The 22,739-nt window shown below is 46.7% G+C and overlaps 1 protein-coding gene across 1 annotated transcript in view; it reads right to left on the bottom strand.

Moving 5' to 3' along the window:
* The window catches only part of POP1 (POP1 homolog, ribonuclease P/MRP subunit), a 1,381,968-nt gene that overhangs the window by 66,030 nt on the left and 1,293,199 nt on the right, over positions 1-22,739 (bottom strand). The window contains exon 15 of the mRNA XM_069621412.1: positions 20,484-20,816. Coding sequence (XP_069477513.1) covers positions 20,484-20,816 — 333 coding nt within the window. The remainder of the gene's footprint in view (positions 1-20,483; positions 20,817-22,739) is intronic.

The following is a 22,739-nucleotide window of genomic DNA, read 5'->3' as shown; positions in this document are numbered from 1 at the left end:
GCATCTTTCATATCCAAGGTTGCCATGTAATCCCCCTTTTTTAGGAGGGGGATTACCTCTTGTAGCGTGGTCATACGGAATTTTTGGGGCTTGACATACTTGTTGGCAGGCCGTAAGTCCAATACTGGGCGCATTGTCAAATCTTTCTTTGGCACAAGGAAGTAAGTTGAATAGATACCCTTGTTTACCTGGTGTCCTGGGACGAGTTCTATCGCGTCCTTTTCTAGCAGAATGGCGATCTCCTCGAGAAGGATCTTCTGATGTTCTAAGGAGTGTATTCTTTGTCGTGGAGGGTGGTTCCGGGGACGCTGCAGTAATTCTATACAATATCCTGTGGACACTGTTGACAGCACCCATCTGTCTGAGGTGATCCCTTCCCAAGCCTGGGTGAAGTTGGAAATGCGTCCCCCTACTGGGGTTGCGTGAGAAGGGACCCTGAACTGAGCGTCACTGCTTTGGTGGAGGCGTGCCACCTCCCTTGTTGGGGCTGCCTCTGCCTCTTCCACGACCTCTCTTGTTACCCCTGCCGTAACCTTGGGTAGACTGCTGGTTGTTGTTCCATTGTGTACCCTGTCCTTGGGCATAGTTGCCTCTTTGTGAATTTTGGCCGCGTGGGCGACGAAAATTACTGTTCCCCCTCTGGTTAGGGGGTTTGTTGGTAAGCTGGCCAAGGGATTTGAGAGTCTCGTATTCGTCCTTGGCATTCTTAAGTGCGTCTTCGACCGCTTTCCCAAACAATAGATCGGGTTCCACCGGCTTGTCTATTAATGAAGCCTGGGTTTCTGTTTTGAACCCCGACTGCCGTAACCACGCATGTCTCTTGATAACAGTACCTTCTGCTATCAATCTTCCTGCGTTGTCCGCGGCGTCGAAAGTTGCTTTTAATATGCAACCAGACACGGCTCTCCCTTCTGCCGAGATCCGAGCCAACTGGCCCTTTACCGGTTCAGGAGCAGAGGCTATGAGCGCCGCGACCTCTTCCCATTGATGGCAGTTGTAACTTGCCAACAGGGTGGTGGAGTTTGCGATCCTTGCTTGGTAGGCGGACGTTGAGGCTACCTTCCTGCCAAACCCGTACAGTTTTTTGCTCTCCTTGTCGGGAGGAGCTTCTGACGACGATAAGGGTGTCCCAGCCCTCTTCCGAGTGTTGGTAACCACTAGGGAGTCTGGTTTAAGATGTCCTCTTATATAAAGAGGGTCAGACTGGGCTGCCCGAAAAAGTTTTTCGACTCTGGGGTTGACGGCTCTGGTGAGGTTAGGATTCACCAGGGATGGATCTATTCTACGTTGGATAGATTTAAGGATAGGGATGGTCTGAGCGACCGGCCTCCTCTCTCCCACCAACTCTTCTGCGAAGTCCCTTTCCTCCTGTACACCGTGGGTGTCGATGTGAAAATGTTCTGCTGCGCGAGCGAGAACTTCATTAAGGAGGGGCTGGTTATCAACTGGCGAGTCGGTAACTGGGGCTTCGCTCTCTACCGGGGAATCTACTCTGTAAATTTCCTGCTCATCTTCTACCTCCTCCAGGTCCTCATCATCCGCATAGTATTCAGTCCCGGTTTGTTCCTCCATAATTTCAAACTCCTGGTCCCCTTCAGGGAAAGGTTGTCCTTGGTATCTGGGGTGTGGAGTAGAGTATGGAGTAGAGTAAGGCTGTACCTCGAAGGGTTCAGGTCTTTCGAACCGGGCCTTTTTACTTAGGGGGATAGGATCAGAGGAGCCTGAGGGTGTGGCCCCTTGAGGGTCATACGAAAGGAAATGTTCTGGGTTTTTGTCATAAAAATCAGCTAAGGAAGACATCCTTGACATGACCCTGTCTATGTCTTCACTGGACCATTCTTTGGAACAGGGTATGACTTTAGTGGGCAACTTAGAGGACTTATCAAGGGTACCCTTGCTGGATGTTGATGTCCCAGTAGATTTGTGTTCGTCTGTCTGCTTAGGGTGGAAGGATGGTCTTACAGGAGTGGAAGGCTGTGCTTTCCGCTGTTTCCCCCCCCCTCTCCGTGCGTGGAAAAATGTTTTCCCTGCCCCTTGGAGGCACCAGAGACTTACGACGCCTGGCGTCGAGGGTCTGGAGAGGTATCTGTGTGTTTCGAGCGTGGGGCCTCGCTGGTGTTAACTGCGGCCTCGGTCTCCTGGAGCGCGGCCTGGGGGTGGAAATCGTCTTCGTCTTCCGACGATCGAACTTCCGTTAATCTAGGGAGCGAGGCACTCTTGGCAAGAGTGGATGATTGCCTTGCGTCATGCGGCGATCTCGATCGAGAGCGCCCAGAGGACACCGAGTCGGACCGTTCTATCTGTGCCTCTTTCCGAGAAGTCGACGTCGTCGAGGTTCGGTTGGACTTAGTGTGCTTAGTGTGTGTAGGGTGTGTAGCGCTTGCGTCGCCGGGGGTCTTCCTCATAGCCGCCCTGCCGGACAACCTTCCGAGGTCGGGGACCTGCGCTCGGCAGTCTTTCGACGCCGTAATGCCCTTGCCGTCCGAAAGTACGGCGTCGCTGCCATCGCTGAAGGCGCCCTCCGCTGCCATGGCCGCCTGCCTGGCGTGGTGGGCCCAACGCTTTGTCGAACGGTCCTTAAGTGTCTTAGGCTTAAACCTACTACACGCTCTGCAGTTCGCTTCGGGGTGGTCCCTCGGCAAGCAGAGATTGCAGGTGGCGTGCCTGTCGACCCAAGGGTATTTGCGGTTGCACTTGGGGCAGAATTGGAAAGGGGTACCCTCCATACGCACCTTGAGGCAGCGGGCTGGTAAGTGTAGGAAATATATAAGGTGTACCTATATACCAAGAGTGAAGAGTATGTACCACCCCCCACTCTCCCTACTTGCAGGGCCGAGGCCAGCGGCCTACTAGGCCCGGGCCGAGGCCAGCGGCCTTCCGAGGCCCAGATCCGTCGTGCAGCAGCCGACGGTCGATGTCTTCTCCAGCCGTCGTCGAGGGTCGACGTTGGGGTGGGGAAGGATGTTAATAAATAATTTTAAACTTCAATAATTAGCAAAAGTATGGCTAAGGCCATGGGACTCCGCAAGATGCTTCCGACCAGTATGGCGGAAAAAAACAATCTGAGGATCTTAGACGCGTGAGGGATCTTGGGTACAGTGGACGTCACACTAGGGATAGTATTACTGGCACGCCTGTGTCGACGCCCATTTTCGAGTTTCGAAAAACAAACTGTAATACTCCGCAGCTTCCACTAGATGTCGGCCTATGCACAGCATGTGATCTAAGCAGATTCCACAAGCCTCAGAAATATGACAATGCATTACTTACCGTAAAAGCATTTCTGATGGTTGTATCTGCTTAGATTCACATGCTGTGCATAGGTCCGACATCCAGTGGTCACTGCGGAGTATTGCATTTTGCTTTTCGTAGTCGAAAAGGGGACGTCGACAAGGCGTGTCTGTAACACTATCCCTATAGTGACGTGCGTTGTACCCACAATCCCTCACGCGTCGAGGTCCCTCTGTTTGTATTTTTCTGCCCTGAGGGAGCCTTTTAGCCGTGAGTGAGTACAGAAAAGAGAGAAATATATATAAAAGGATGTCTATGTTCCTTCCATCCGAGCGGGGAGGAAGGGTGGGCGCATGTGAATCTAAGCAGATACAACCATCAGAAATGCTTTTACGGTAAGTAATGCATTGTCTTCTGATGTTTGTTAATCTGCTTAGAATCACATGCTGTGCATAGACTAGCAAGCAGTACCTGGAGTTGGCGGTGGGTTATGAGAAGGAACAGTAGAGAAAAGATGTCTTAATACTGCCTGCCCAACCTGGGAATCAGATCTAGAGTGTGCATCTAGACAGTAGTGTTTTGTAAATGTGTGCACAGAACTCCAGGTTGCCGCTTTGCAGATGGACTCAAGGGGAACATTTGCAATGAATGCTATGGAAGCCCCCGTGCCTCGAGTGGAATGTGCTCTTGGCTTGAAGGGTAGTTCTCTCTTAGCAAGAGTGTAACAGAGAGTGATGCATTGAACAATCCATCTAGATATAGTGGATTTTGAGACCGCATCTCCTTCTCTTCCTGCTGCCACCGAGACAAAGAACTGATTAGTCTTTCTCAGTGGTCTGGTTCTTTCCATGTAGAACATGACAGCTCTGCGTACATCTAGTGTATGCAGACTTTTTTCTCCCGAGCTGGAAGGGTTTTGAAAGAACGTTGGTAGTTCTATAGTTTGGTTTACATGAAATTTCGAGATGAATTTAGGTGCAAACCTTGGGTGTGTGCGTAGAACCACCTTATCTTTGTGAACTGTTACGAAGGGGTCTAGTACAGAAAGAGCCTGTAGTTCACTTACTCTCCTAATGGAGGTGATAGCTATTAGGAAAGCAGTCTTAAGGGTGATATCTTTAAGAGTTGCCTTGTGCATGGGTTCGAAGGGAGGGCCCATGAGTCTGGAAAGTACCACATTTAAGTCCCATCCGGGAGCTGGGTTAGCTATCGGAGGGTGTATCCTCTTTACCCCCTCCATGAAGGCTTTGATAACTGGTATCTTCCACCACGACACTTTAAGTTGGGAAGTGGTGTATGCAGAAAGTGCCGCTAGGTGGACTTTAATGGAATTGAACACTAAACCTGAATCCAGTAAATGGGTCAAGTATAGAATAATGTCAGTAGGAGAGCAGTCAACTGGGTTGATGCTAGTACCTCTACACCAGATAACGAATCTTTTCCATTTGCTAGAATAGCAGTGTCGAGTATTAGGTTTTCTGGCTTCCCTGAGGATGTCCATACATCTCTGTGGGAGTTGTAAATGTCCAAATTCTATGATCTCAGGAGCCAGGCTGCTAAGTTCATGGTCTGAGGGCATGGATGCAGTGTTCTGCCCTTGTCTTGTGACAGCATGTTGTACGGGCAGGGAAGTTTCACTGGGGGAGATAGGGACATCTCCATCAAGTGAGCGAACCATGGCTGCCGGGCCCACATTGGGGCCACTAGTATCATTGTAACCTGCTCCTGATGCATCTTGTGCACCACTTTGTTGAGAAGGGGAGTCGGGGGAAAGGCGTAAACAAATTTCCCTGACCATAGAATCGACAGACCGTTCCCCTTGGACTGGTTCTGGGGGTACCTGGAGGCGTAACTTTGGCATTGTGAGTTTTCCAGAGTTGCGAACAGGTCTATTTCCGGGAAACCCCATTGAGTGAAGACGTCTAAGACGATGTCTTTGTGTAATTGCCATTCGTACTCTCCGGGCAGGGGGAAGTCTCTGCTGAGTTTGTCTGCTAGAAGATTGAGTTCCCCTGGTACATGTTGTGACAGTAGGAACATGTTGTGTCTGAGAGCCCACTTCCATATATTCTGGGACAGTTTGGACAGTCCTGGAGAGTGAGTGCCTCCTTGCTTGTTGAGGTAGTACATGGCTGTGGTGCTGTCTGTGAGGACCATCACTGTCTTTTCTTGTAGCTGTTTCTGAAAGGCTTTCAGTGCTTTGAACACCGCTAGTAGTTCCAGCAGGTTTATATGCTTGGATGCTAAGCTCGGAGTCCAAACTCCGTGGGCCGTCTGATGGGATAGGTGAGCCCCCCATCCTGTAAGGGATGCGTCTGTGGTTAGAGTGGCTTCCACTGCGGGTGTGGCAAAAGTTTTCCCTAATAACAGGTTTTCTTTTGTCCACCACCGTAGCGAGAGAACCAAGGCCTGCGAGACCACCACTAGATCGTCCCATTGTCCGCTGGCCTGACACCACTGGCTGTAAAGCCACTCTTGCATTGGGCGCAGGCGCGCGTGAGGTACCAAATAAATACATGACGCCATCATCCCTAGCAAGCGCATTGCTTTGCGTACCGTCACCTCTCGGCCTGCTACATAATGGGGAATTTGAAACAGCATGTTTTGGACCCTCTCGTTGGAGGGGAATACGAGGCCGTCCTTTGTTCGAATTAGAGCCCCTAGGAATTGTTTGGTTTGGCTGGGGTCTAAGCTGGACTTCCTTTCGTTGATGGAGAAGCCCAGTTGGGACAAAAGGTCTACGGTCTTTTGGGTATTGGAGAAGCATGTTTCGTAAGAATCCCCTGTTATGAGCCAGTCGTCGAGGTAAGGGTATACCGGGATGGATAATCTGCGCAGGTGGGCCGCTGCCACTGCCAGTACTTTCGTGAATACCCTTGGTGCAGATGCTATCCCGAAGGGTAGTACTCTGAACTGGTAGTGTTTGTCCTCTATTTTGAACCTGAAATGTGCGATGTCAACATTAAAATATGAAAGTATGCATCTTTCATGTCCAGTGTTGTCATGTAATCCCCTTGTGATAACAGTGGGATTACCTCCTGTAAGGTCACCATACGAAACTTTTGGGGTTTGACAAATATGTTCGCTGGGCGCAGATCTAATACAGGGCGCATGGTTAAGTCCTTTTTGGGTACAAGGAAGTACACTGAATAAATACCTTCTGTTACCTGTGATAGGGGGACGGGCTCTATAGCTTCTTTCTTCAGTAGTTCTTCCACCTCTTGAAGAAGAATGGAGAGGTGTTGCGGTGTCATGCGTCGGTTCCGTGGGGGTTTGTACTTCGGGGAACCGTTGAACTCGATGCAGTATCCGTGGGCTATGGTGGATAATACCCAACGGTCTGACGTGATTCCCTCCCATGCTGAAAGGAACGATGTTAGCCGGCCCCCGACCGGTGATGCATGGGAGGGGACCCGAATTTTCGGGTCATTTGCTGGTATTGGGCGTGGAACCTCTGGGGCTGGAGCCACGACCTCTTCCTTTGCCACGGCGTTGGCCTCTTTGACTGAACTGGGTGTTACCCTGGTTAGTGGGCCAGTTGGAGCCAGAGTAATATTGTTGTTGTTGGTTCTGCTGCTGTCTTTGGCCACGAAAGGAGCGTTTATTACCATAGCCTCGCCTGTTAGGGGGCCTAGAAATTTGATCAAGAGTCTTGATGGTATCAAACTCTTTTTTAGCATGTTCTAGGGCCTCATCTACTGCTTTCCCAAACAGATGCGTCTGTTCAATGGGTTTATTTATGAGGGAGGCTTGGGTTTCGGGCTTAAAACCTGAATTGCGTAGCCAAACGTGGCGCTTGAGAAGTATTCCCTGCACTAGGGAGCGGCCAGCCGTCTCAGCGGCATCTAGGGAGTTTTTAACGATGCCCTGGTTTACCAGTGTGCCCTCTGATATTATAGCTAGCAGGCGAGAACGCAGAGGTTCAGGTGCTTCCTCTGCTTCGCTGCGCAGCTTGTTCCACTGTGCATCTGCGTAGCTAGCTAAAAGTGAGTTGTTATTAGCAATTCTAGTAGAGAAGGCGGCGGAGGTCGTGATTCTCTTCCCCAGTGCGTAGAGTTTTTTGCCTTCTTTGTCTGGAGGTGCTTCACTAGTGGATAGTGGCACCCCTGCTCTTTTTCTTGTGTTGGTAACCACAAGGGAGTCCGGAATAGAGTGTCCTCTGATGTATAAAGGGTCAGAGGATGAAGGGCTGAAGAGCTTTTCTATTCTAGGGTTGACCCCTCTTACTAAAGCTGGGTTAGTAAGGGAAGGAGAAATTCTTCTTTTAATAGAAGCCAGAAGTGGAATAGATTGGCTAACAGGGGCTTTTTCTTTGATGACTTTTTCTACAAAGTCAATGTCTGGAAGAGTTTCCCCTGTATCAATCTCAAAATGCGCTGCTGCCTTGCGCAATAGTGCATTGAGGGAAGGTTGGTCATCTATGGGAGAGGAGTTCCCATGTGAATCCTTGAGAGGAGAAGGGAGAAAGGCATCAGGGTCTGAATGTACTGATGGGGATTGCCAAGGCTGCACTGACGGTGAATGCCAGGGCTGCGAGGTAGCTGTATCCTCTTCAAACCCTGTAGCAGTGGTGTAAGGATCTTCTTCGAACCCCTCTTCCTCAAGTTCTACCTCTTCTTCTCCACCCAAACACTCCTCATCTTCTTGGAGGTATTGCTCCTCCTCAGTGAGGTCAACCAGCCTAGGAATCTTGACTCTAGGGTCATCCTGTGGCCATTCTCTGTCTTTTGTGAGTGGGTGGGTCTTGGTTTCCTAGAAACCTTTCCATTTTCTCCATGCAAGAATGGAGTCTTTCAAGGGTCTCATGGGGTACCCCTGAATAGTCTAGAGGGGGGAAATTAGTGTTTTCGCCTTCGAATCGTTTCGAACGCTCCCACAACGTCGACGAGAGGTTCCCGTCTCCTTCTGAAAAGCCTTCAGGTAGTTCGGAAGCGTCCTTTGGAGAAAGGGGGAGTTCCTGGCTACTTTTATGTATTTTCGACGCGGTATTCGACGTTTGTTTCGTCGTCCGCGTACGTTTGTCTTCGGCGACAATTCTCGCTAGGCTCTCGACCACAATTTTGTCCGTCGAGGGCTCTGGTGTCGACGTTGTGTGCGTTGCGCGTTGTACCTCGACGGTCGCTCTATGGAGCATTGCGTCGGATGTTTTTGGGGTAGCGCCCGTGTTAGATGGAAGCCCAATCGCTGGTCGCGGCTGCGTTTGCGGGTGGGGCTTGTGACCTTTACGGTCTGCGGTAGACGCCGGAGTGCCCTGCGTCCCCTTCGGCGCTGATGGATCCTTCGTTCTCGACGAAGAAGAGCCGTGGGTAGTGTGTTTAGCCTTATGGGGTTTGTGTGCGTCCTTGTCGCTGGGGTGTTCATCCCCATAAGCAGGGCGTGAGCCGAGCCCGTCGGGGCCGGGGACGGACGACGAGGAGCGGGAGCGCTCCTTCTGGGGGTTCATGACTTCCGTAACGGACGTCGAGTTATCGCACTCCTCGTCACTTTCAGTAACAGCGGCAGCGGGTGAGGAAACTGACTTCGACATCGCGTAGTCCGCCCACCTCTTAACCCTACGTTCTTTAAGAGTCCTGGGTTTTAAGTGCTTGCAGGCTGTGCAGCTGTTCTCTATGTGATCGAGGGGTAAGCAACGATTACAGAGCTTGTGCTTATCTTTCCAAGTATATTTGCCCCTGCAGCGTGGGCAAAACTTAAATGGTGTCCTCTCCATAGCTGAGGCAATAATAGCTGGCGATAACAACCCCAAGGGAAAGAAAGGGGAGAAAGAAAGACATTCTCAAAGAGAAGAGACAAAGTTCTAACCCCCACTCTCCCTACTGTAAGTTGGCCGTCGAGGCCAGGCCACGTGTTCGGCAGCGCCGAAGGATCTCCTCCGCTCTTCCTCTCCGTCGAAAATCAGTTCGGCGGAGAAACAGCTTCACAGCTAACGTCAAGGGGGAGGGATCGTTATCAGTATATTAAGTTATGACAAAAGGACCGAGGTCCGTGGCAAGTATAGCAATGTCTCTCTAGGAGCTCCGCGAAAGGCGACCAGAAACTGGGCGGAAAAAAACAATCTGAGGGACCTCGACGCGTGAGGGATTGTGGGTACAACGCACGTCACTATAGGGATAGTGTTACAGACACGCCTTGTCGACGTCCCCTTTTCGACTACGAAAAACAAAATGCAATACTCCGCAGTGACCACTGGATGTCGGACCTATGCACAGCATGTGATTCTAAGCAGATTAACAAACATCAGAAATATATATATATATATGTGAATTGTTGTAAAGCGCTCAGATGCCCTCGTGCCTTGTTTGCACTATATAAACATCTTAAATAAATAAAAAAAGATATTGGCAGTGCACATAGCAACAGTGGTGAGTTCTAGGGCTGTATTGGATAGCATGACCCCTTAACTCTTGTAGAAGTCGGCTTTGTCTGCTGGGACGTTACCAGCCTGTGCATCCCTAAGAGTCTGCCATTATCACCTAAAAAATTTATAGAACGAGCAGCTTGATACATCTTCAGACCAAGGCACTGCTAAAATACTAATCCAAAAGGAGATATTTGCTACATGCTGAAATGCCGATCAAAGTAGCGTCTATAGTTATTGGCAGAGATATCTTAAGACTCCCATCCATAGGGCCCTCTTCAAGCTGTTAATAGCAAAGACCAATTGCAATGAGACAACGTTTTATAGTTTTCGCCAAATTCTGTTACACCCCAAGAAAGTAAGGAGAGTCAGCAGATAATAAAAAGGGACAAGCCGGAGTCTTAATGTGTGACAGCTTTGGAGTTGAAAAATGTATTTATTGTTTGCCTGTTTATTTATTTATTGTTTGCTTGTAAGGTGCTTATACATAAAGTAAAATACTGTTTCAAAGCACCCACGGGATGAGGGGAGGGAACGATGGAGTGAAATACATTACAAAACACAATATTTAAGAAGAGCAGTAGAGGGAAAAGGAAGGAAGGAAGAACCTACTATGTCTTGTGAGTATTCAGAAAGTGCAAGTGCAGCAAGAAAGAGGGAAGAGGGTGTAAGTGTTGGGGAGCCCGGAGCTCATGGGTGAACCACGGATGAAGTGCTTGGGTTGTTGAGTGCTACACGGCCAGGGGCCACGTTAGGGGTAAGTGCAAAACCTCCAGGGTTTGCCAAGGCAAGTGCTGAGGGAAGACAGGAGCTGGGCCGATTGGGTGTGGGAGGTCAGGGGCCAGATGGTGCATAAGGGCCCCAGACACCAATCACAGCAACTGTGGGATTAGCAGAGAAGAGAAGTATGGAAGGAGGAGTTAAAGAGGAAAGTCTTGAGCAGCTTCCGGAATTTAAGGAAGACCTGCTCATGGCGCTGAGGCAGGAGGAGGCTGTTCCATAGAAGGGAACCAGCCGAGGAAAGCGATCAACCACCTACCCTCTGTTTAGAAAAACACTTTACACACAAAAAGTTGGTGCCAGAGGAACGTAGTGGTCTAGAGGGAGAGTATTTAGTAAGATAAAGTTGAAGATAGTGTGGTCCCTGGGCCTAGACAACGTTGTGGATGATGCAGAGGCATTTGAATTTAATACGTGCAGCAACCGGGAGCCAGTGAAGACTTTTTAGGGCAATAGAGATTACGGTCCCTGGGCTAAGGCCAAGGATAAATCTTGCTGCCCTATTCTGGATTAGCTGGAGGGGTCACAGAGTGGAAGAAGGAAGATTCAGGAGGAAGCTATTACAATAGTCAAGCCTAGAGAGAACCAGGGCTCGGGTAACATTGAGCCTCTGGGGGAAAGTGAGAAAAGGGAGAATTCCTTTGAGAAGGAAGAGCTGAAAGTGGGCCTTCTTGGCAATGTCATGAGGGAGGAAGGAGAGAGAGGAGTCGAAGATGACTTCAAGGTTTCTGGCTTCAGAAGAAGGAGCAGGGGGAGAGCCCAATGAGGAAGGCCAGAGTGAAGGGAAGGAGGAGGGAGTAGGGGTCCCAATGGGAAGTATCTCAGTTTTTTAGGCGTTGAGGCAGAGATCATTGGAGGTGCACCAGGACTGGATGGCAGATAGGCAGTCGGGGATGATGGAGGGTGCAAGAGGGTCAGCAGGAAGTATGAAAACGAGCTATGTGTTGTCTGCGTAATACTGGAAGTTGGAGGAGATGAGGCATGCAAGCAGAGCAAGGTAGATGTTAAAGAGCCAAGGGGAGAGGATAGAACCCTGGGGGACACCACAGGTGGACAAGGCAGGAGGAGAGGAGAAGGTGACCAGGATTAAAAAAAGATGCTTCAAATATTTATTCCGGGCAAATAAATTAAAGGTGGGAGCGAGGGGTCAGTAGCAATACCAATATTCTTCCCTGTATTTTTCTCTTTTTTGATGGTCGAGAAGAGTAAGGGCAGCTCTTCTGTTTTAGAGGTTTATACTGGCGTCAAAAGAAGAAACAGTGGGAATTCAAACTATTTGCCTTGTGTAGCATGATAGACACCCCCTGGTGACATCACCAGACTTTTTAACCACTACCGGCAGACGAGACACGAAAAGAAGGTAACCCAAAATGTTTTATGACTTCACTATGTAAATTACAAACCTTTAGAGTGGAGGCAAGTGATGTTTGCTCCCTGACACACTGCCCCTTTATTTTTTGATCTGGTGTGCCGTGCAAGCAGGAAGATTAAGGAGTTAAAGCCTGCCCCCTACGTGAATCGGAGGAGTGAAGTGGCGGCAAGTGGTGTTTGCTGGTGTGCTCCCTGACACAGTGCCCCTTTAATTCTTGATCTGGCGTGCAGTGCAAGCAGGAAGAGGAAGGAGTTAAAGCCTGCCCCCTCTGCGAAGTGGAGGCAAGTGGTGTTTGCAGGTGAACAAGGATATCCCTCGTCTAGCAGCGCCCTCTACGATTCCATCGTCGGGAGAATGGTGGTGCACATCAAAAGTCTGTCAGGAGCCAGAACCCGGCAGCAGGTAAGATGGCATATCCTCCCTGATGTCCCCCCTGAACAAGCTGTAAATCTGGCATGTCCAGCCCTTATGAGAATCATAATTAAAAAGGGGGCCAACCTCCGTTCCCTGAGTGAATCCGCCGGTGATACTCTGAAAGACTCTGAGGAGCTGGTACTGACACTGTTTGAAAGAGGCGACCCGGCCAGCTTCCTTGTAGGAGGAAGTGAGCCTGGAAACCCATGATCGGGGGCTGAACTCCAACACGGAAAAAACAAAAGATCAAGCAAACACAGAATTTCATTACAGGGCTATAGAGGATGAAGTTACTCTGCCCCGAGGTAAAGCTATTTGGAAATGCCTCAAACAGTGGCGCCAGTGGAAATAAGAGCAAGCCCCAACAAGAGCCAAGGGAGTTCTGCCACCAAAGAAGGAAGGGAGGGGATACATGGCCCAGGATTATGCTGATTGCAGGCACACAAGTGGAAGTAATAATAAGTGAGCCAGAGCCCCAAAAGCAGACTAATGATCAGGCTGCCCGCCTCAAAGGCAAGAATTAAAAAATTCAGATTTAGCAGCACAGTTAGCACAGGACCTCCTAGACCCAACAGAAAAAATCACCCTGCAGAAACGAAAGAGCTTATCCACCGTTAAGGACCGCCTGGCGGCATTAAATTATGAAATACCTAATGCAGATAAGAGCAATGTTAATATTGCGCATTCCGTCTCGCCAGAAACTCTGTCAAGTTCAATATCCAGAGCGCCCACAAGGTTGGGGTCAAGTCGCAATGAAACTGGCCTATTGACATCTTCAGTAAACTCAGATATAATGAGAGATAAGAGACCAGACTGTGAAGATGATCAGAGAGGCATGAATGAGTGAAATATGCCAAATAGCAGAAAGGATATGTCATCACGATCAGGAGAGGATTCCATATTTGAAAATAGATTACTGGGCAGTAGTAGTTCTTCATCCTCCGTGAGAGGTTCCCATAACTTCCCCAGCTTTAAACGGGAGTGGTGGAATAGGGAAGGGCTTCCACCAAGAGAAGACTTGAGCCATATCCAACATACGATGATGGCTGCACTCACCATCTCTGTGACCCCTTTTACCAAATTACGAATACGAATTTGCATACAAATCAATAACTCACTACAAGACCAGGTCATTTTAATTGCGATGGCCCATGCAAAAATGGCAAGCCTGGAAGGCTTTGTAAATAAGTCGAAGAAAGATTGAATAAAGAAGCAGAAGTCTCAATTCAATGGCAGAACCGTCTATGTGATCTGGCAAGACAAGAATCCACAGACAAAGCTCTATTAATGGAAATCATCTTGGAAGACTGCAAGTGGATGAGGAATCAATAGAAACACAATCAGGTGATGAGTAGAGATAGAAAAACAGTGAAGCCACCAAAAGCGACATCATCAACATCACCTGACCCAAGTGTGGACCTGGAAAACTGGGAACTAGAAGATCAATGCTGCACGGGCCAACTAATGAAGTGAACATTTTCTCAATGTTCCAACCAGTCATAACTCTAGAGTGTCCAGAGGGGAATGTCCCACAGAGAACAAATCTAGACAAAAAGGAGAGAAAAAAACAAAGATATAAAAACAGAGCGAAAGAGAAAATCAAATGGCTCTAGGGCCTTTTTAAGGATTATAAGAACACCAACGCACCCGGACATGAGTCAAACATCCAAACGCCCCAGAAGAGAACTGGCGATGCCCATGGAGGAGCCATCAAAGAAGGTCTCTGTATCAGCACCCTCCTGCCTGAGAACATCAAGGGAGATAGAAGAGAGACACCTCCTTGGATACCTGCTTAAGTGACTTGATAGAAATAATGGAAAGGGAGGAAGACGAGGACTGGAACAACCTAAGCAGATCCGACTGGGTAGAGATTGAAAGACAAGTAAATCAGATTGTTCCGAATCTACCAATTGGACAGACTGCTAAATACACTGAGAAAGAAAAACAGTCCTCCAGCAAAAAATTACCAACTATTTAAAACACTGGAAGAAAAAAGATTAGTTCCGGAAAAGGTGCGATTGAGCAAGCCCTGTGAAAGAGTTGGAGAAAAAAGGAAAGAACTGCACGTCAACTATCCAAAGTATGCGTGTGAGAAATGGGGAGCAAATAAGAACGGAACCCCAAGCCAGAAATAAAGACCAGAGAGTATGCCTGGAGAGAATAATACCGGGATCGGATGCTCCCATCCTGACTCGTAGAAATGTAATGAAGTTCTTGCAGCACATCCTGGCGTTGAGATATATATCAACTGAGGATATCAGGGTGGTGGAGTTTGTGATCGAGAAGAGAATGGATTGGGTCATCCTTCATCTTGACTCCCAATTAATCAAGCATGCTCTACTGGAATACAGTGACAAACTCCTACCCTTGGGCTATGAGTAAGCAATTATCAGGAGATTGACAAAGCAAGAATGAAGAAAATGGTAGTAAGAAGATCGACCAAGTCTCACTTCAAGAATAATCTAGTGAGTGTAAAAGAGAAAGCCGATGAATACGATCCACTAAAGGAAAAGCAGTTGCTATTCTCACAAAAAAAACTTCCACCTCTACAACTCACCATTGAGAATCAAATTCTAAACAAGAGGAGTTGGACAGCACATCAATCTTGACAACAACAAGAGGAGAACCCAAAAAATTGGGATTGTATAGCTAGGGCTCTGGGAACACATCGGCTCTTGGAATACAAGGGGATTCAAATTCCTGTTTGCTAAAAAATCTTGGACGTTGTGCCGTTATCATATTCTGTGTTTCCAGGAGACCTAGATGAGGACAAATCCTTCATGTGAAGGGTATGAGTCCAACCTAAATCCAGCCTGCAAATGCGCCTTGGGTAGACCCTTTTCAGGACTTTTAACAATGATCAAGGTCGACAAAGGGCTAATGGTTAACAGACAAGCCGGTCTAAACCCTTATGTTCACATTCTAAAATTGAGCAGGGGTGCCCCCCCGCTGGAAGCCAAACTCTTACTAATAAATGCGTTGTTACATTCACCTAGTCTCTGCAGAGGCGTTGGGGTACGGTTGCAGCCCTCCCTGAACTTGAATCACCCGCTTCAGGCCTCTCCCCCAGTAGAAAAGCTGTCAGCGGTGGTACATGGTGATACTGCTCCTGCATGGAGATAAGAGTGTGTGAGTGCGCCAATCTGTGATTGTTGTACCTCTCGAACCCTTCACCCCAAAGTGCGGTTTCTGTGAGCATACGCCGGCCCATAAAGCTCACCTGTGAATTATGGAAGATAAGCTCTCCGTCCTGCTACTTCTGCAGGGGCGCCTCGAATGGAATCTAGTTCCTTCACTGATCCCTGATAAGGATTAGTCCAGTCCAGCTGCGACTATGTTTCTCCTTATGATTGCTAAGTCTTTCTTGAGCTCTTGTGATGCTGTTCGTTCTCTTTAATGTCTGTATATGTTGCTCCTATTTATGCCCGCAATAATGTCTCTCTTCTGTTTTCTTCCCTTAGATGGAAATGCGGCCTCAATGCAGCTGTGAGACGCGAGACGCGGCCGGATGGAAGATGGATGCAAGCGCAATGTTTGACAGCAGGTAAGTGATGGTTTAAGGAAAAGGGCGAAGTATGGTGAAGCGCAACCTTAAACTGACTGTTTTTTTGATGTCTAACTTTGTCTTCTGTTTTTCCTTGCAGGTGCTGCTGTCGACGATGGAGTGTGTTTTGGTGCGGTGCCAAGATGAAGAATTCGGCGTTCCGGAAAGTGTAAAGATGAATGAATACTTGGTTCGCCGAAGAGATGTACAGGTAAGAACAGCTTTCCCCAGTTGGTAAATATGCTGGCAGGAAGCAGGATGTCCAGGAAGCAGGATTTTCAAAGGTAAGTCTGACCTCAGGCGACGGTGAGCGTTACGCTGCTTGCAAGTGCAGAATAACGCGAAGCGTCTGTCTTGAGGATTGGGGCAGCTTATATAGCTGAGATCGTGGGCACGCCTATTAGGGCCGGCTTACCAGCCACGCCCTGCCACTCCTAGAGAGTGAGCACGTGCAAAGGCAATCCATTAGCAGCTACACCCAAGAATATACTTGGGGCTGCTTAACGGATGGAATGTTCAAGGTTAATGCATCCTGCTTAATGGATGGAATGTTCAAGGTTAATGCATCTAAAGTGCTATGTCCATAATAAAAGTCTTTTAGTGTTAAATGGATGTTCTTGTTTACTTTTGTTCATGAGCCTGGCGCCAGAACAGTGTCCACCCAGGTCTCCTGTGCATGCAACCCCTGCGTGCCTGTGCCCCTGGCTTCCTGACCATGACATGCGTACTGGAGTGTCAACATGTGTCGACAGGAGGACTTTATTAAATCAATAATGAGCTACGTGGACGAGGTTCTGATTGAATTGGGAGATCCACGTATTATTATATACAGTGACCTAAATATACAACTACTGAACAAGGAAGGCTGGCCATTAAAACAGTCACAACTTGAGGAAAGAGCACAAAGATTAGTTACCTAGACAGCCGCTCGAGAACTGTCAATGCTAAAAGGCCAAATGGAAGGCAACAGGCCAGGCGCTTGTACATGGGGAAGGGGAGCTCACAGATCATGCTTGGACTATTGTTTTGCTTTAGGAAACATGGCTGAAATAGTGGAGAAATTTGAAATAGTGAAACAATCCCTAAGTGATCATGATCTCTTAGCCATCACCTTATATGATACCAGCCATATACAGGGTAGGAAGAAAATTATCCCAGTAAAGGAAAAAATAGGCTAAGGATTAAACAGAATGCAGTCAAGAAAATTGCTTCGCAATATGAGCACTCCATAGTGGAGAATCCAAATAAGGTAGAATACGCCTGGATTCTGAAAGAGCTCAGAGAAGTTAGAGATAAAGGAGGGAAAACAAGTATTCTACCCAAACACGCCTACGACCAAATCCTAGTGATGGCAAGAAGAGCCCTGAGAGCAGACGTTAGAAGGTTATGGAAGGAGAGAGGACCTCTGATGAAGGAAAAGATAAGGCTACGAAAACAGTAAAAATCAGAAATTGGATTTGGGCATCCAGAGCAAAAAGGATGCAAAATGATGCTGAAAAAATTCTGAAAGTCATCTGCGTTAAAAACACAAGAAATCTGTGGGAACTCATTAATAATGGGGGTAATTTTAGACTAGCACACATGATGGGTCAAGTAACTGAAGAAAGATGGGTAACTCATTACTCTACACTATTCACCAGAAGAGGGGAAATAAATCAAAAAGGAGGCCTGAGGGGAGCGAAGAGATGGTCCTTTGAATTTGACGAGGAAGACGGAAGACACATGATTAGCAAACTCAGTTCATCTAGGGAAGCAGGCCCATATGGCCTCTCAAACCACATCCTGAAGGGGAACATAGGGTCCTGGGAGGGTTTGGTAGAAGATCTGTTTAAACAGATTAGGCTGACTAAACAAGTCCCATCCTCCTGGACAGAAGCCATCGTAGTCCCCATCTTCAAGAAGGGCGGCTGAGGCGATCCAAAGAACTATCGCCCGATTGCCCTTCTGGATTCTTTGGGGAAACTATTGGCATCTGTTTTTTTTTAGAGACTTTAATGCATGAGCAATACAAGCAGGTAGACTAGATCCCAGACAGACGGGATTCGTAAAGGGAGTAGGGACCTCATTGAACCTGTTCATTCTCAACACTTTAAAGCAGAGGGCACTGGAGTGAAAGACCTGTGTCTATATGGCCTTTATGGACTTGGAACAGGCATTCAATGGGGTAAATAGGCAATGCCTATGGCCCAAGCTCATTAAATTAGAATGCCTGGTAGATCTAATAGAGGCAATGAAGGCCCTATATACCAATACATCGATCCAAGTGAGATTATCTGCAGAGGGATGTTATTCAAGAAAAATACACACCTATTTTGGGCTAAAACAGGGATGTACCCTAGCACCCTTACTTTTTAGTCTCTACATATCAGACCTTAAGGAGATTCCCGCTTTTCCAAATCCTTTGGATACTGTACGCCGACGACCTGGTCTTTGTAGACCAAACCCCCATTGGTCTGCAGAGGCGGATTGAGGCATTTAACAACTACCTAAAAGAAAATGGTATGAAGATTAATGTGGGGAAATCTAAAGTCCTGGTCATGTCGTCAGCGCACAGAAAACAAAAGGAGACGTTTGTATGGAGGGTTGAAGGTCAAGAACTGGAGGTAGTGGATTCTATGATCTACCCGGGTGTAGTGATAAGAAAAACAGATGACAACGGCCAGTATAAATTGCTGAGGGATAAATTGAAAATAATCACAACACAGGGAGCGGAACTACTCAAGAGATATGGCAACTACTCTCTCCTCCCACTTATTACATTCTACAAGCAAAAGGAAGTACAGATTTTGACTTATGGTGCTGAATCCCTACTAAATCTATCATGGAAAGTGTGGGGGATATTGGAGGGTTTTTTTGGACGAAGATTTTGAAACTGCCTAATTCACTTCCAATGGCTGCCATAAGATACGAGCTGCGGCTCCAATCCCTGGCTTCTATAGAGCTGTGGAAAGCAATAACTTTATATATGAAATGTATGATTCTGGATATTTTGTCCCCTTTCTTGGTCCTAAAGTGAAAGAAAAGCTTCAAACGTCAGATTGGATAGAAACCACGGAGTGTAGGGGAAATGATAAGCTTAGACCCACCCTGAGTAGGGAGCGCAAAGGCCTAAATCAACCACCCATCAGACTATCTCCAAAAATTCCCATCAGCACATTACAGAGATCTTTTGCTGAGATGCTGTTTGAATATCTTAGCAACTAGAGAAGTTCAACTGGCTAGGAAAAAAATAGATGTGGCAAACTCGCATTGTGAGGACATTGGGAATGTGGAAACACGTTTCCATTTAGTGACCTCATGTAAGGGGCTAACAGGCGTTAGATCAAGATTTTTGGAAGGTCAAGTAAATAAAATGGTCAAGTAAATAAAATTTGCACATTGATGGTTGAAGAATGGTGGGAGTGGGTTCAATTTGGGGAAAGAACCAGCCTGGTTTTAGCCATGATGAAACTTGTGGAACATGTTTTGAAAGGAAAAGTGTAAGGGAGAGGGGAAATAAGAAGCTAGAGCACCAGGCTAAGACAGCATTGTGTAATGAATGGTTGAGATCTAAATGAGATGTGCAAGGGCTTCATCAGGTTACCCAATTCTTTTTTAGACAGGAAGAGTTTAGGTGTAAAGTGTAATTTTGAATTTTTATATCAATTTTACTGTGTTAAATGGATACTAAAGATATGTGAAGATGTTAAATGTGAGATAAATGAATGAAGATGTAAAAGGTTTTATATGTGAGAAACCAATAAACATTAGAACAAACAAAATTACAAACCTTTGGAGGAAGGACTCTGCACGTTCAGGGTTCGAACCTTATGACGTCAATTACCATTTTTCTCAAACTGGAACTTGACAACATTAAGGTTCTTGAAGGCAACCAGCATGCTTTGCTTGATTCGTTCCCTGCTGGTATACCGGTAAGATAGCTCAGCAGGTTGAGTGCTCGCTCCTGCGATCTGAATGTGATCTGCAGGTTGCAGATTCGAACACAACCTTTCATCCTGCCGAGGTCAATAAATGATTATCAACTGTGTTTGGGTGATAATTATATGTAAATATGTTCTCCATAAAGTGCTTTGGCGAAAGCACTATATAAATAACCTATCCTTTTCATACCAATTCAGTGCACCAAGTAGCAGTCTTGGCAGAACCAAAGAATGCACAATAAAATCGAAGAATTAAATCAAATTAAATAAAGCAAAGAAAGTGTTGAGAGGCACGATGGCCCATCAAAGAGGTTGAAATTAAACAGATGTGGGCCATATGTGCTGGTGTTATTAACTCAACAATGGTTTGGCGATGAAGTGTGTGTGTGTCGGATGAGGTGTGCATGGGGTGAGGAGGTGTGCGTGGGGGTGAGGAGGTGTGCGTGGGGGTGATGAAGTGTGGGGGTGTTTTGTGTAGTGAGCCAAAAGGTTAATGAAGCCAAAGAATAGTGCCTGTGGGGCAAAGTTATGGTATATAAAAGGTATAGTTCCACCACAAAACTGAGAATTACCCAGACTGTGGAATTTAAGTTGAGCCTGTAGAAAAATGGCAAATCTTCAGAATTTGATAAACACATTCTCCTACCAAATAATACACTATAAATGAAAGGCTAATGCTGTAGCAATCATAAGAGGGGTGTCCGAATTTTTAGTTGTTGCAAAAAAGAGCATTAGATCTATGATGTAGTATTATGGCTACTCACGAAAACGTTGAAAAAAAAGATAGAGAATGACTTATGCACATGTCTACTTCCACTCTAACATATTTCTGCTAACATTCATAAAACAACATGTACTACATACCTGAGTACACAGAAAGAAATTACTTGTTCGTCTGTGTCTTCAGCTGGTGCAGGCTGTATTTTTTCTATAGTAGATTGTGAAGTTGCATCCTTTGAATCCAGGGTTTCAGTGAGGTCCATCCCAATAGTAGCAGTGCCTGCTTGCTGAAGTTTACAGTGATTGGACATTCTCATTCCTTCTTCACAGATCTTGCCTCCAAGGACTTTGGCTGAGGCACCTTCTGCCTCAGTTTTGTACTTTGCTTCCCAATTATGCGTTAGTTGTTTCCACGGGCAAAGGAATGGTGCAACAGAACCGTGCTTGACATAATTTGTCCTCTTTGCAGGTGGGCGTCTAAAAAAGCAAAATCATAAAGCAGTTAAAAAAAACCTAATCTCTTTTCTATCACTAAGTCAGTGGAAACGAGTGCCTGCATGTTTACAAATTGTCACTGCCGCACCACATCAAACAATGAAGTATTCATTATAGACATACACAATCAGCGGAGGCTACTGTTGACTGGGCACGAGCCGGGGCGTGAGCTTAAACCCAGAACCAGAGAGTTATCTGCGATCTCTTGTTTAGTCCATAGTGGGAGGGGTATTACGGCTGCTTTCCTCCACCTGAGGTTGTTGCAGTGGATCCTTCCTCTTCAATATCGTTATAGTTTGTGCAGGAGTCTTGTCCAGCCTTGATTACTGCAACAGGATCAATGCTAGACTACCAACAGAGGCTTCACATAAATGACAAAGGGTGCACCTCTTTGCAGCTAGACTTTTTTTTAGTGAGAGCAGCCATGAAGACTCTAGACTGATTGCTATTAAGGTTCAAGATTAATTTTAACATTTATTGCAGCAGTCACAAAGATGTTTACAGGCTATGCACAAGGATTTCCACTTTACAAGCCGACCAGACAACTAAGATTGGTTGGCCAGGACTTGTTTGTGGCCCACCAATACAGACCACAAGTATTTTGGGTGCAGATTCCTTTAATACCAACATTATTCTATTGAAACAAGCTCCGATTTGATCTCTACCTACAACCAGACCATCAGAGTTTTCGACGCAACCTGAAAACATTCTTGTTCTGCTTGACTTATGACACTCAAAGGCGATATGTGGCCACTGTGGTTATCCACCTACCTTGTTCACATTTCCTGTTCTTTTTCTCTGTGAAGCTAAATAAATGTGTGGTGGGAACAGAAACATATTCCAAAGCTCTTAAACAGCTAGCCATGGTTGGAGTTGAACCATGCATGCATGCCCTTCTACAAGCCTATGTGTACTGAATCACCTTGTGGGATGTTTTTACCCATGCATCCGAGCCCTACCAAAAAAAAAAAAAACTTGTGCATTACTGGCATTGAAAACCTCATGATGGCCAGAGCTTCCCAGAAAATGCCCAGGGAAATGCATGAAGAATAGGCTGCCACCCATTTTTGCCGATGTTATGGGCACAGAAGGGCACTGCCTAAAACCACCATTGGACTACCCACACAGTAGCCTGAAACCATTGGGAATGGCAATGCTGATTGCCAAAAGCAACCTAGAACTGTGGGGAATTCATTTTCTTAAATCCCAAAAATGGTTGCATTACCAGTACTCACCACTATCAGAAAGCCGGCGTTTTAAAACAACACCAGACATTTGTGTAAAACTGAATAAATGAACCCAAAGCAGGCCAAAGAAAGACTTACTGAGAGGTGGATACAATGTAAAGTTATATTCTGAAGTGACTTGAAGGTTTATAACAAGACTGGCTGAGCTCTGCAGCGGCTTAAACTGAAACTGGATTTAAAATTACCAAAAATCGAAATGTGTAAATAAACTGAGGGACAGACTTGTGACTGCCACATAGTTTGTCACTGTTAAAATGTCATAGTTTTGAACTTAGAATCAGCATTCTAGCTGCATATGTAAAAATTGTTAGTTTTATTTGAATGCAGAAAACTGGGTAACTAAAAGTGACATTAGCTGGGGCCTGGCTTAAGGAACTGGATTCTGCCTGACAACTTCCCCCCAATTGGAGAGAAACTGGATCCACAGCAGTTCTCAGGCCTGACTGCATTCTGAGGGGAGGTCACCCCTCTCTGATTGAATTACCAAGGGACTACTAGAGACTAAACAAAGGACCCAGGCAGAGGGTTTATTGGGGGGAGGCCATAAATGGCTTCCTCTTGAACAATGGGCCTTCCAGGGCCCAGGCAGATGGTTTATTGGGGGAATCGTAAAATAGCTTCCTCTTGGCAGAAGCTGGGAGGGGCAGGGTCTCTGAGC

The sequence above is a fragment of the Ambystoma mexicanum genome, chromosome 5q (assembly GCF_040938575.1).
Source record: "Ambystoma mexicanum isolate Mex_15411 chromosome 5q, UKY_AmexF1_1, whole genome shotgun sequence".
Taxonomy (NCBI): Eukaryota; Metazoa; Chordata; class Amphibia; order Caudata; family Ambystomatidae; genus Ambystoma; species Ambystoma mexicanum.
Note: the sequence above shows the minus strand (reverse complement) of the source record. Positions and strands in the feature narration are given on the sequence as shown.